This window comes from Sinocyclocheilus grahami, unplaced genomic scaffold (assembly GCF_001515645.1).
Source record: "Sinocyclocheilus grahami isolate Dianchi unplaced genomic scaffold, SAMN03320097.WGS_v1.1 scaffold319.1, whole genome shotgun sequence".
In the NCBI taxonomy this organism is placed as follows: domain Eukaryota; kingdom Metazoa; phylum Chordata; class Actinopteri; order Cypriniformes; family Cyprinidae; genus Sinocyclocheilus; species Sinocyclocheilus grahami.
In genome coordinates this window covers 1,114,777-1,129,988 of record NW_015505498.1, presented here as the reverse complement: position 1 = coordinate 1,129,988, position 15,212 = coordinate 1,114,777, and the positions used below count along the sequence as shown (strand labels likewise).

Genomic DNA, 15,212 nt, shown 5'->3' with positions numbered 1-15,212 from the left:
CTAGTCTAGACTTCATGTAATGTACGCGTGCGCTCTGTAGGGATGTTTTGAATGGTTTTTGCAAAATACTCGATAATGTCAAATCGCACATCGTTAAAACAACAATTACGATATTATCGCAGACGATATATATCGCACACCCCTAGCTGCTTCATTTTTTATTTTATTTTTGGGAACCTGTCATAATTTTTTCAGGATTCTTTGATTAATATAAAGTTAAAAAGAACAGCATTTATTCAAAATAGAAATCTTTTTTAACAATATACACTAATACTTTAGTGAGGATGTGTTAAATTGATAAAAAATTATATTTTAAATCAACACTGTTCTTTTTAACTTTATTCATCAAATAATCCTGAAAAAAGTATCAAAGGTTCCAAAAAACTATTAAGCAGCACAACTGTTTCCAACATTGATAATAAATCAGCATATTAGAATGATTTCTGAAGGATCATGTGACATTGAAGACTGTCATAATAGCTGATGAAAATTCAGCTTTGCATCACAGAAATAAATTTGATTTTGAAGTATGTTAAAATAGAAAACCATTATTTTAAATGGTAATAATATTTTACAATATTACTTTTTTTCTGTATTTTTGGTTAAAAGAGACTTCTGTAAAACACAGTAAAGATCTTACTGATCCCGAACTTCTGTATCATGCGAAGATTTACAAGCGCTCTTGTGTTCCTCTGCAGATGTGGAGAGTGTGATGAACAGCATCGTCTCCCTGTTGCTGATTCTGGAGACGGAGAAACAGGAAGCTCTCATTGAGAGTTTATGTGAGAAGCTAGTGAAGTTTCGTGAGGGTGAGCGGCCCTCGCTCAGGATGCAGCTGTGAGTGCTTTCACTGTATTATTGAACTGAATCTCTTTTTTTTCTGGCCTTGTGTAGTTTTAATTAAACTCTTCGTTTTAGCTTGAGCAATCTGTTCCATGGTATGGATGAGAACACACCGGTGAGGCACACTGTGTACTGCAGTCTGATTAAAGTGGCGGCCACCTGCAATGCCATTTCGTTCATACCTACAGACCTGGACCAGGTACGGACATCAGCGCAATGTCAAAAATAATCATAGTATTTCCTTTCCTGCTTTTAAAATGCATCCCAAGGTATTTAAGTGAGTCTCTCAAAAACAACCAAGAAATGTCCAGCTCATATTTTACTTCATAATTAACACAGTGAAAATTAAGCCTTTGTGAGATTAACCTGAATAGCCAACATTAGCTTTAACACTCAAACTGCTCGTTTCTCTTCGTATTTATGTAATTAGGAAACAATTCCCAGTATGATTGATGTTTTGTGTTCTGTGCAGGTGCGCAAGTGGATCACAGACTGGAATCTGGATACAGAGAAGAAACACACTTTGCTCCGTCTGGTGTATGAAGCGCTGGTCGACTGTAAGAAGAGGTACCTACCCCTTTGTGTTTTAGGTCCGCTTGTGGTTTTTGCTTATTTGACCTTTACACTCTTGTCTTTCAGTGAAGCTGCAGCCAAAGTGATGGTGGAGTTACTGGGCAGTTACACAGAGGACAATGCTTCACAAGCCCGAGTGGATGCGCACAGGTAAGACCTTCTCTTGTCAGTTCTCAGTTTTGATCTCCTGTTGTCTGTCTTAGTGATTTACACACACGCTCTGTTCTCCCAGGTGCATCGTCCGTGCCCTGAAAGACCCAAACAGCTATCTGTTCGACCATCTCCTGGCTCTGAAACCAGTGCGTTTCCTGGAGGGAGAACTCATCCACGATGTAAGAAAATACATTATATAATATAAACGAAAACAGACTTTAAAGGGTTAGTTCACCCAAAAATGAAAATTAGCCCATAAATTACTCACCCTCAAGTCATCCTAGGTGTATATGACTTTTTGTTTTTCAGACGAATCCAGTCGGAGTTATATATAAAAAAAAAATGGTCTTTGATCTTTCAAGCTGTTTAATGCCACTCAGCGGGTGTTGCATTGCTTCAGTCCAAAAGAAGTTAAATAAAAAGCACCCATCCATTTAAAAAAAAAAGTGCCTCACACGGCTCCGGGGGCTGAACAAAGGCCTCCTGTAGCAAATCGATGCGTTTTTGTAAGAAAAATATCCATATTCAAAACATAATAATCACTTTAATGTAGCTTGCGCCAACAGTTGTACACAGAAGCAGCTCCGGGAGGATGACGTAAGATGTCGGCGTTGCGCATGCGCGGCTCAGAAGTGACGAACACGGAAGCACAGCGGAGAGATCAAAACAAAACACCGGTTATTTATTAGAAGTACAAAACAAGAATTTGTAAAGAAGAATGTCGGAGGATTTCGATATAAGCCAAGAGGAGACTGGTTTTCCTTTGCTGAAGTAAGGAAACTTTGCTCCTGTAAACAAACGTTGGTTTTCACGAGACTCACCGGCACATGCCCTCATACGTCATCCGCCCGGAACTGCTTCCATGTACAACAGTGAGCGCAAGCTAGATTCAAGTGATTATTACGTTTTGAATATGGATGTTTTTCTTACAAAAATCGATTCGCTACAGAAGGCCTTTGTTCACCCCCCAGAGCCGTGTGAGAGACTTTTTTCATGGATGGGTGCTTTTTATTTAACTTCTTTTGGACTGAAGTAATGCAACACCCGCTGAGTGCCATTAAACAGCTTGAAAGATCAAATACAATATTTAATATAACTCCGACTGGATTCGTCTGAAAGAAGAAAGTCATATACACCTAGGATGACTTGAGGGTGAGTAATTTATGGGCTAATTTTCATTTTTGGGTGAACTAACCCTTTAAGTTGTTTTCAAGAACTCTGACTAAAATGCTTCTTTCTTCTTCCAGCTCTTGACTATCTTTGTCAGTGCAAAGCTTGCTGCATATGTGAAGTTTTACCAGAGCAACAAAGACTTCATTGAGTCTCTCGGTGAGTACAGTCTGAACGTCTTTACATGATTCAGTCATGACTATGACACTCTAATAAACAAAAATGCAAAGTACACATAATGTTGAGATTTAATTAGATTGAACCACTTTTATAATGAAGTTTTACTTTTCACAACTTTTCACTTTATCCGCTTATCCTTAATTTTGATACCTTACAATACTGTATGAATTAAGAATATTAATAGTATTAATATTATAGTACTTTTATATATAGATAGATAAAACAATAATTATAACACATTTATATGCATATTATACACACATGTTCTTAATATCAAATGAAGATCTACCATTATGCACCAAACAAGCATATACATTATTTATTAATATTTTATATTTTGTTACATTATTACTTGTATAGTTTTATTTTGTCCTCTTCAACCATTTTTTAAAATTTGTATAAAAGAAAAAGGCTTTTATTTTGTACTGTGGTTTATCTAGTATAACTGTAACTTTTAAAGCTGTTGTTAATTAGCATTGAAGAGTGTTGCATCATATTTAAAATAACATTTAATAAAATGTTGCTTGTTTTCTCTGAATTGCTGCTCAACTTTTATTTGTTTTTAAATGCACTGTAGTGTTGAGCACAGGCTCACACGCGTGTCTTGTTATCTGTGGTGTCACTGGGCCGGTGGAATTTGAGTCTCAGCAGTTTTGGTTCTTTTAAAAGGCAAACGTTAATTAGAGCAGGATCCTCCCTGCCATTGACCAGCGACAGCCGGAAGAAGTGTTGATCTAACAGTGAGCTGTTCACCCGCTGCGCCTCCCTCTGAACCCTAAAGGAAACGGCTCACGAACCTTCTTCTCATTTTGATTCTTTTTTAATTAACATAAACAGATTTTCTGTTGAGAGGGTGAAACTGAATATTTATGGTCTACGTCAGCATCTTCTTCACCTACATCCATTAACGTTTTTATAGAGTGCAACAGTGACTGCTCAATTTTTCAGCATATTTTTCCCTTTTTTTTTTCTCCATCAGAAGCGTTGTAAATTATAATTAAAAAGAATATTGATTATTAAAAAAAGATTATTAATTGCCTGAAGTCAGTGTCTATAAAATATGCTTATTTTTAAGAATACTTCAATATATAGTTTAATTTCCTTTGTTATTCATAATGCCAGGGAATGTAATTTTTTGCAATATATTAAAAAAGTTAATAAATGTATCAGTTTTAAAATAAAAAAAATCCAATGTGCTACTGTAAAATTTCTATTTTTTTAAATATATTATATTTATTTTTATATATATATATATACATATGAGCAATATCACTCTCGTACTGGTTTTATAGAGTGCAACAGTGACTGCTCAATTTTTCAGCATATTTTTCCCTTTTTTTTTTCTCCATCAGAAGCGTTGTAAATTATAATTAAAAAGAATATTGATTATTAAAAAAAGATTATTAATTGCCTGAAGTCAGTGTCTATAAAATATGCTTATTTTTAAGAATACTTCAATATATAGTTTAATTTCCTTTGTTATTCATAATGCCAGGGAATGTAATTTTTTGCAATATATTAAAAAAGTTAATAAATGTATCAGTTTTAAAATAAAAAAATCCAATGTGCTACTGTAAAATTTCTATTTTTTTTAAATATATTATTTATTTATATATATATATATATATATTTTAATTAAACTCTTCGTTTTAGCTTGAGCAATCTGTTCCATGGTATGGATGAGAACACACCGGTGAGGCACACTGTGTACTGCAGTCTGATTAAAGTGGCGGCCACCTGCAATGCCATTTCGTTCATACCTACAGACCTGGACCAGGTACGGACATCAGCGCAATGTCAAAAATAATCATAGTATTTCCTTTCCTGCTTTTAAAATGCATCCCAAGATATTTAAGTGAGTCTCTCAAAAACAACCAAGAAATGTCCAGCTCATATTTTACTTCATAATTAACACAGTGAAAATTAAGCCTTTGTGAGATTAACCTGAATAGCCAACATTAGCTTTAACACTCAAACTGCTCGTTTCTCTTCGTATTTATGTAATTAGGAAACAATTCCCAGTATGATTGATGTTTTGTGTTCTGTGCAGGTGCGCAAGTGGATCACAGACTGGAATCTGGATACAGAGAAGAAACACACTTTGCTCCGTCTGGTGTATGAAGCGCTGGTCGACTGTAAGAAGAGGTACCTACCCCTTTGTGTTTTAGGTCCGCTTGTGGTTTTTGCTTATTTGACCTTACACTCTTGTGTCTTTCAGTGAAACTGCAGCTAAAGTGATGGTGGAGTTACTGGGCAGTTACACAGAGGACAATGCTTCACAAGCCCGAGTGGATGCACACAGGTATGACCTTCTCTTGTCAGTTCTCTGTCAGATCTGCTTTTGTCTTTGTTAGTGATTTACACCTACGCTCTGTTCTCCCAGGTGCATCGTCCGTGCCCTGAAAGACCCAAACACCTATCTCTTCGACCATCTCCTAGCCTTGAAACCGGTGCGTTTCCTGGAGGGAGAACTCATCCACGATGTAAGAAAATGTATAGTTTTAAAAAAAAACTGAATACAGACTTTAAATCGTTTTCAGAAATCCTCTGAATAAAACGCCTCTTTCTCCTTCCAGCTCCTGACTATCTTTGTCAGTGCAAAGCTTGCTGCATATGTGAAGTTTTACCAGAGCAACAAAGACTTCATTGAGTCTCTCGGTGAGTGCAGTCTGAATGTCTTTATAGCATTCAGTCATGACCATGACACTCTAATAAACAAAAATGCAAAGTACACACACAATGTGTAAATTTGTCAGTTTTTAATTAGATTGAACTACTTTTGTAAGTAATTGGTACATAATGAAGAAAAAAATTCAACTCCTTTTATCTGCTATCTTAATTATTTATTATTATTACAGTAATTATATATATATTATATTATGGATGTGCGGGTCTAGTCGACTAAACGGTACAGCTCCTACTAGTCGACACTGAAAACAATAGTCGATTACACGACAGAAAAAACAAAAACATGATTTTATCATTCAAAATACTGTCATTTTAACAGTGCATAAAACATTTTAAATAACAAGTTAAAATAAAACACTTGAAAAATAATACATTCTTTTTAATACATTTTTACCTCAGACCTCACATGCGTTTTCTTCGTGTCAGTTGCGGCAAGTTCAAAAATGACCACGCGAGAAACGAGAAGGTGTGGGATTATTTTGAATTAGAAGGAAGCTGAAAAGTTTTGTGTAAACTGTGCAATGTCAAATTGTCTTACAATAACTCTACTGGAGCGATGCGTGATCATATTCAATACAGGCACGTAGGCGTTAGCTTAGAGGTGCTGCGATCCCACCCGCGCCATCTATTCCTCTAACGAAGACCCACTTCGGTGGTGGTGCGGGATGTCCAGGCGCTTTCTGAAACTCTATCAGCTTTTCATTATCTCTGCGTGCCTGCGACTTCAGTTCCTGCCGAGCGCGTTTTTTCAAGTGCAGGAATTTTATTGTTAATCGCCTCAGGTCCCGTCTTTCACCAGACCACGTTGATAATTTCACTGAACAAATAAGGCTTGGTCTGAGTAAGTGAAATGGGCATTGTTGCATTTTGTTTTTAGACGATATAGCCTACACGAAGTACGTTTTAAAAGCCGTTTTAATGCTATTTTTTGATAAACCTTCCTATTGTTTTTGACTTGTGTTTTAATATGTTGGCTAACCTTATATGAAGATTAAGAATTCTGTCAGGCTATTGATTGATTTTCCATTGTTCTGCATTTCCCCAGCTGATTTGAATAAATACGCTATGCTTTGGCCGACGTTGAGTATATACTCCTTTTTTTTTTTCTTTTTTTTTTTTATAAATCGACTGCCTAAAATTAAATTATAACGTGAGGCAAGTGTGCGGCAAGCAGAATTCATTGAGGGATTTGACAGTGTGATTCATAGATTAAGTATTTCAAATATAGGCTATTATATATGCTACACGCTTTTTTTTCTTACCATCTTTTGGTGGTTTCTTGCTTTTAGACTAGTCGACTTTTATACTATTTCAAATAGCCATGGATGCTGGCATAGTGTTAAAACACCAAACAACATTATACATTATTTATTCATATTTGTCTTAAGTCGCTGGGGTATATTTGTAGCAATAAGCCAAAAATACATTGTATGGGTCAAAATGATTGATTTTTCTTTTATGCCAAAAATCATTAGGATATTAAGTAAAGATCATGTTCCATGAAGATATTGTGTAAATTTCAAAGCGTAATTTTTGATTAGTAATATGCATTGCTAAGAACTTCATTTGGACAACTTTAAAATGTGATTTTCTCACTATTTTAATTTGTTTTGCACCTTCAGATTCCAGATTTTAAAATAGTTGTATCTCAGCCAAATATTGTCCTATCATAACAAACTATACATCAATTGAAAGCTTATTTATTTATTGATGTATAAATCTCAATTTAAAAAAATAAATTGACCCTTATGACTGGTTTTGTGGTCAAGGGTCACATTTTATATTTTGTTACATTATTTCTTCATATAATTTTATTTTGTTATTTGTTTTTTTTAATTTGCATAAAAGAAAAAAGCATTTATTTTGTACTGTGGTTAATCTAGTATAATAGTAACTTTTAAAGCTACTGTTAATTAGCATTGATGAGTGTTGCTTCATATTTAAAATAACATTTTAAAAATGGCTTCTGTGCATTGCTGCGCATCTTTTGTTTGTTTTTAAATGCAGTGGAGTGTTGAGCACAGGCTCACATGAGTTTCTGTTCTCTGTGGTGTCACTGGGCCGGTGGAATTTGAGTCTCAGCAGTTTTGGTTCTTTTAAAAGGCAAACGTTAATTAGAGCAGGATCCTCCCTGCCATTGACCAGCGACAGCCGGAAGAAGTGTTGATCTAACAGTGAGCTGTTCACCCGCTGCGCCTCCCTCTGAACCCTAAAGGAAACGGCTCACGAACCTTCTTCTCATTTTGATTCTTTTTTAATTAACATAAACAGATTTTCTGTTGAGAGGGTGAAACTGAATATTTATGGTCTACGTCAGCATCTTCTTCACCTACATCCATTAACGTTTTTATAGAGTGCAACAGTGACTGCTCAATTTTTCAGCATATTTTTCCCTTTTTTTTTTCTCCATCAGAAGCGTTGTAAATTATAATTAAAAAGAATATTGATTATTAAAAAAAGATTATTAATTGCCTGAAGTCAGTGTCTATAAAATATGCTTATTTTTAAGAATACTTCAATATATAGTTTAATTTCCTTTGTTATTCATAATGCCAGGGAATGTAATTTTTTGCAATATATTAAAAAAGTTAATAAATGTATCAGTTTTAAAATAAAAAAATCCAATGTGCTACTGTAAAATTTCTATTTTTTTTAAATATATTATTTATTTATATATATATATATATATATATATATATATATATATATATATGAGCAATATCACTCTCGTACTGGAGTGATACCGGCTCTATATCAGCATGGCTGTGATTAGGCCAGAGAGAGATGCATCCAAATGAGAGAGAGAGAGACCGCGAAGCTAGACGTTTCTTCTTATATTAACTAACGTACTCTACGATTAGCTCGGTGAATAATTTTTAAAAAAACATAGACCCGGCTAGCACAAGCGGAGTGATACAAAATTGTGAAAGGGTGTTCCTGTAGCGATACCAGTACAATATCTCACGGTTCTCAACCAATCAGATTTGAGAACCAGAACGAACTTGTGTGTGTGTGTGTGTGTGTATATCAATTTTTTTTTTTGCTATGTGCAGTGCCATTATGTGACTTGATTAAAGCACAGTCCAGTGGCGTAATGTTGCTTTAAAGATCAAATTGAATGTTTAATGTTGTGTTTTCAGGTTTGTCTCATGAGCAGAACATGGCAAAAATGAGGCTGTTGACGTTCATGGGCATGGCAGTAGAGATGAAGGAGATCTTGTTCGACACCATGCAGCAGGAGCTGCAGATCGGTGCTGAAGATGTGGAGGCCTTCGTCATTGACGGTACGGCTCTGCACTCCCTTTGCAGACTATTTAAACTATATATGTGACCCTGGACCACAAAAGTCATTAGTGTCAATTTTTCCAATTGAAGCTGAATAAATAAGCTTTCCATTGATGTATGGTTTGTTAGGATAGGACAATATTTGGTCGAGATACAACTATTTGAAAATCTGGAATCTGAGGGTGCAAAAAAAATCAAAATACTGAGAAAGTCGCCTTTAAAGTTGTCCAAATGAAGTTCTTAGCAATGCATATTACTAATCAAAAATTAAGTTTTTATATATTTACGCTAGGAAATTTACAAAATATCTTCATGGAACATGATCTTTACTTAATATCCTAATGATTTTTGGCATAAAAGAAAAATCAATCATTTTGACCCATACAATGTATTTTTGGCTATTGCTACAAATATACCCCAGCGACTTAAGACTGGTTTTGTGCTCCAGGGTCACATTTTAAATGTAACTATTTTGTCATTACATGTTATGTCTGTATGTGGTCATTTATGTATTCGGCTGCTGTGTTCTGAGTCAAGTTTCCCTAACTGGGACAATAAAGTATAACCTTAAACCTAAATTCAACTGTTTCTGTAAATTGAAAGTTAAAAAAGCTTTCCGTCCATGTTTTTGTACAACAGCACATACTTATTGTGTTTTCCTGTGAATTTCTAGCTGTTCGGACCAAAATGGTTTATTGCAAGATCGACCAGACACAGCGGAAGGTTGTAGTGAGGTAAGTCATTTCCCAATCCACTAAGTGAGTGAGCAGTAGTAGTAAGGGTTGTGTTTGAAAATCTGCCCATGCTGACATGATTGGCTTCTCTCTCGCTTCCTGTAGCCACAGCACACACCGCACCTTTGGCAAACAGCAGTGGCAGCAGCTGCATGACACACTGTGCTCCTGGAAACAGAATCTGGCTACCGTGAAGAGCAGCCTTCAAACGCTCTCTCCCACTGCCTGACACAGCTGCTTCTGTTTTTATGTACATCCAATAAAACACCCATGAAGACCATCATGTTTCTGCTTCACTGTCAGTGCTGTATAAAGGATAATGGACAGGCAGGCGGTCATTATTGTGAAACGAACCCCCTTCAGGGTCCATTGATGTTTTATCACTCTTAAAGAAACACTACAAACACACATTTCATTTTATGGATGTGAAATTTTCCTATTAATATTAACAGTTGTATTTAATGGCAGTGAAGCAATGCAACTGGTAGATCACATGACAATGACAGCATGACGAATGTATGTTCGGATTACATTCATACTACATAGAACACACTTTTTTTTAACCATCGCAAAGTAATTATTTATTCTAAAGCATTATGTACTCAGAGTATGCTATTTCAGACAGCCATTGAGTGCCAAAGGCTGAAGAGATGTGAATGATGAAGGTGAAACTGAAAGTGAATGAGAGAGACAATTCCCTTGTTACTGGATTGAACCACAATGTGCCTTTATTTAGCAGGACAAAGATGAACTCTAGAAATGAGAGGATTATGATAAAGACATTTTTTGATCCTTTAGGCATGTTAATAGTTGCATGACGACATAAGTTTGCTTCAACATTTTCAGCACAGTTGATTTTGATGCTGAACGATGTGTTGTGTGAGATTTACCAGTTATGTCTCCTTTTCTCTGTCCACTGTGTCCATTTCATGACCCCGTTTTATCAGAGCGTGAATCATATTTCTGCTCTGAGAGAAGTCGTAGCTGTTTCTTATCTCTGGTTATACAGTGGCCCCACAAAGTATTCGGGCACTTAAGACACTTAAAAATGAATTTCATTGCATTAGTGGATGTATGAAGTCAGTTTTCCTCAAGTTCACACAGGTGTAGTAGGACACTGCATTTACTTAACATGATCCACTAATATTTAACTATATAAAGGGGAAAAAATGTGCATTTACTTAAAATAAATAAATTAGCTTTTAAATTGTAACTTTATATTTATTATATAAAGGTATTTTAGGATGACGATGCATCAACCAGTGTGTTATAAACTGAAAATATGTCGGAATTCAAATTAAATGATTTCATTGAATAGCCAATAGGTTTATATGAATAATGAAGACTATGTAGCCTTCTGAAATGCACATATAACTTTTGAATAATAACCCATTAATTACAATTAATAATATTAAAATAAATAAATGATAACATCCAGGAGGAGGTGGCTGGGGCATCTTACCCCATGATCTAATTTTATATTTTCACTTCAAAATATTTGTTTTTATCCACAAATCTAAAAACATTATTGTGTCCAGAAATGTCCAGAGACCCAAAAATAAGCTAAATTAACATTAAAACTGAGTGACTAAGTCTCACAAATGTTGATATTCAGGTGAAATGCCCAAATTGAAGAGAAGTCATTTATTAAATATGCTAAGATGAGATTTTATGCCATATATGATACAAACTTCTTTTTGCAAAACACTTTGCTTGTGCTATTTCTTTCAAATAAAGTCCACTTGGTTTGATATTTTGTTATGTAATTCAATTACCTTCAGACTTTTTCTAGTTCTAAAGTTTCCAGTTCTCTTTTTGGGGGGCTCTCTGTACATATTTCATAACTTTCTGTGTGATAACCTGTTTGTTTTTAATAAATAGCCTGCAGGCATTTGAGGAATAGTTGGGTAATAGTTTTCTGCTGAGCTTAAAATGCTTTGCCAAAGCTGATGAAAGTCCATATCTTAATTTCAGCGCAAAATAAACAGAATAAATCTTTTCCTCAGCGCGTTTGTAAACTTGGCATAGTTCCGACTCTATAAAACACGAATCCGGGGTATTTCCCATTTGTAGAGAAATTATCGCATTTCCAGCAGCAGACCCCAGTTATCTATCACTATTCATTCAGAGCAGAGCGCATGTTTAAAATCCTCCGGGGTTTTGACGAGTTCAACGTCGTCTGGTCTTACACAGCAGATAAAGACAGGAATGTGACTCTTTTATATCAGCTCTCTGCCAGGTCCGGTGCGGACAGACGCTGCTAAACTGCCTCAGCGTTCAGTCTAGCGGGCCGTGTATGGCAAGCCGTTTTAACATTTAATCCTTAAAACGTACTGGTAGGGTACAACCATAGACTGTAAAAAAAAAAAAAAAAAAGATGGACGACGCACCTTGAATTTCTTCCATTGAAGAAAAGTGAAGCCGCCATTGTCCCAACAGGCGCGGCCATATGGCGCTGATTTGGAACCAGAGTCTGCGCAGTAGAGAACTCGGGACCAGAGTCTGCGCAGTAGAGAACTCGGGACCAGAGTCTGCGCAGTAGCGAGCGAAGTGGAGCCGCCACCCACTCTCCCGCAGAATGGATAGCAAGCACACGCCGTTTTAATTAGCCTGACTGCTCCAATTTTTGTCTGCTGAGAGGATTGTGTTAAAATAAGGTAAATACAACTCCAATTTCCTCCTAAAGATCCCGAAAAAGTCAGTTGGCGCCTCAGTTCACTCGAGAAGCTGTCAGTCTCAGCTGTCAATCATGACGTCACACTCCCGTTTTTATAGCATCACTTAACTAACTAAAACCAAAATTATTTAAAAAAACAAACACTTGAACTTACATCAGCGTGATAAAATCTACATCAAATGACAAAAGCCATCTTTGGAAAATAATTATTTGAAGTGAAATGTAATTATTTCGTTTGTCTCATGTCCCATTAGATTACACGGAGAGGGCGGGGTTTATGACCTATACTGGGACCAGCCAACTGTTGTTTGAAAATAAACCATACAAGTGGTTTATTTTGTTTAAAAATCTTATAAATGAGGTGGCAAGGGGGACCAGCATGGGGCAAAAGGCCCCAGAGAGAGAGAGAGAGCGCGAGAGAGAGAGCGAGACACATCACAGTGGAGTCAGCTGTCTTAACCGTGGCTTGTGTACTACAAACACATACCAGCTTCATCACTGTGTCTGTCACGCGACTCTGTTCCCCTTTCGGGCTCTGTCTTTACATTTATTTTGAAAGATGAAGCTTGCGATTATGGTAAGGGGCGTTAAATTTCCGACGAGTGCTTGCGGTGTTCGGCCAATCACAATGCACTGGGTCAGCTGGCCAATCAGAGCAGACTGCGCTTGTCGGAAGGAGGGACTTTGTAGAAAACGAAGCGTTTGAGAGAGGCGTGGCATAGAGGACATAGAGGTTTTTTGAACATTAAATCATGTCAACATATTCTGTTACACCAAATACACAAAATAATGATCTTTAAAAAAACACCATATGACCCATTTAATATAAAAATATTTTTTTTAAAGAGAAACAAAATTATTTTAAAAAATAAAGATTTTGAAAGCATTAAAGGAGATCCCATAATAATGTAATATAGATTTACAGTAGTACCAACAAATTACATTTTATTATATGATATGATTAATAACCTATTTTTAAATATGATGATTTCATTATAAAATATGGTGATTATCTCTAAGGTGGACACCTAACTTAATATATGATATTTATTATTTGCCATCTGAATCTAAGCATGTCATGTCAACAATCGGAAAAGTCAGCCAACTATTTATTATCATGTTAATAATTGTGCCTTTCACCCCAACAGCATGGGTGCCGTTTACCCCAAATACCATACTTTTACATATTCTTCCATTATTGAAAAACTGTTGCTTTAATTACCTTAAACCAAACTGATTAAGAAGACCTTAAACAAAACTTCATTAAGAAGACCTTTGTCTCAAAATATTTTCAATAATTTTAGAGATTCGCATTTGCTACGTAAATCTACAACATTTTTAAAAACATCAAATATTAATCAAATTAGCACAGAATCAACTTTGCGCTGCTGCCCGCATCAAGGATCGACAAATTTGCATGTGCATCTTGAAAAGTTTTTGTGCCATCTAGTGGTTTAGAGGAAAATAAAATCAAAGGCACCTTTTACCCCAGGGCACCTCTATTTTCATGCTACTACTCATTTTTTCAGCTATCTATTCCATTAGGTACTACTACTTATTTGTTAGCTACTACTGCTTATTCTTTATACTAGTACTTTTTAAAAGATTCTAGTACTTATTCATTAGATAGTTAGGTCTTATTACTGGTACTCATTCATTAGCTACTAGTACCTAATAAATAGATACTAGTACTTATTTTTTAGATATAGTACTTATTCATTAGATACTACATATTAAATAGATGATAATACTCATTCATTCAATACTTGTACATATTAAATAGATACTACTGTAGTAGCCTACTTATTTCAGTAGTGACTAGTAACTATTCTGTTGTTACTAGTAACACATTTCACATTTTTATGAGCATCTGTCATTCAGATAACTATTCAGGTTTGAATATGTATTCCAATTGCGACTAGTACATATTTTTATGTTATACCTTAGGTACTACATTTCTTTAGATACTTGTACCTATTATTAGATACTTAATCATTAGATACTACTATTTATTATTTAAATACTTGCACCTATTAAATAGATATTTATTTATTAGTATGTATTTATTACATATTAGTATTCATTCATTAGATGCTATTTTTATTATTAGATACTAGTGTTTATTCAATAGATACTTGTACACATGTATTAGATACTTATTCCAAATGTTACTGGTAAGATTTTTAATCGAACACAACAGTGGCTATTCTGACTAGTACATAACATAAGTCGAGTAAAAAAGCAGTTAGTATAATTAGATTTATTACTGGTAAGAATTGCAAAAGATGCTAGTGTCTAATAAATATGTTCTAGTAATGAATAACTATTAGGATCTACAAGTATTTAATAAATACGTACTAGTATCTAATGAATACCTATTAGTAATATATTAAAAACATACTAGTCACCATTGGAATACATACTGAATAATTGATATCTGAATGACAGATACCCATAGAATTCAATGGTAAACATTTTAAATGTGTTACTAGTAACAGTAGAATATTTACTAGTCACTACTGAAATAAATACTAGGATCTAATAAATAAGTACTAGTAGCTAAAGAATAAGCATTAGCAGCTAGTAGCTATACTTAATCGAATATATACTAGTTATCTAAAAAAAAATTAATAAAGAGAGAAAATAATGAAATAAGAACTTTTAGCATCAAAATAGATGCTAGTAGGTTTTATAGATGTTAAAACGGCTTGCCATAGTATGCTGCTGCAACAGTGTCCAGACCCCTGCTGAAATAGTGCAGCCTATTACTGTTCAATTAGCACCAGTCTCCAGGAGGAGCACAAATACATCACTGCTGTTAAACTGGGGACTTTTCCTGGCTGGAGATCATCTGGGTGAGGCAGAGGAGGAGTTGCCTTCCCCAGAAAGCATAGATATGAGGTAATCAG

The 15,212-nt window shown here is 35.2% G+C and overlaps 1 protein-coding gene across 1 annotated transcript in view; it reads left to right on the top strand.

The window, feature by feature from the left end:
* Nucleotides 1-9,906, top strand: part of LOC107602127 (eukaryotic translation initiation factor 3 subunit M) — a 12,079-nt gene extending 2,173 nt beyond the window's left edge. Inside the window, exons 3-11 of the mRNA XM_016294537.1 lie at nt 699-837; nt 919-1,042; nt 1,316-1,410; nt 1,483-1,566; nt 1,649-1,748; nt 2,817-2,898; nt 8,748-8,891; nt 9,566-9,626; nt 9,732-9,906. Coding sequence (XP_016150023.1) covers nt 699-837; nt 919-1,042; nt 1,316-1,410; nt 1,483-1,566; nt 1,649-1,748; nt 2,817-2,898; nt 8,748-8,891; nt 9,566-9,626; nt 9,732-9,855 — 953 coding nt within the window. The 3' untranslated portion in view covers nt 9,856-9,906. The remainder of the gene's footprint in view (nt 1-698; nt 838-918; nt 1,043-1,315; nt 1,411-1,482; nt 1,567-1,648; nt 1,749-2,816; nt 2,899-8,747; nt 8,892-9,565; nt 9,627-9,731) is intronic.
* Nucleotides 9,907-15,212: the final 5,306 nt, after the last annotated feature.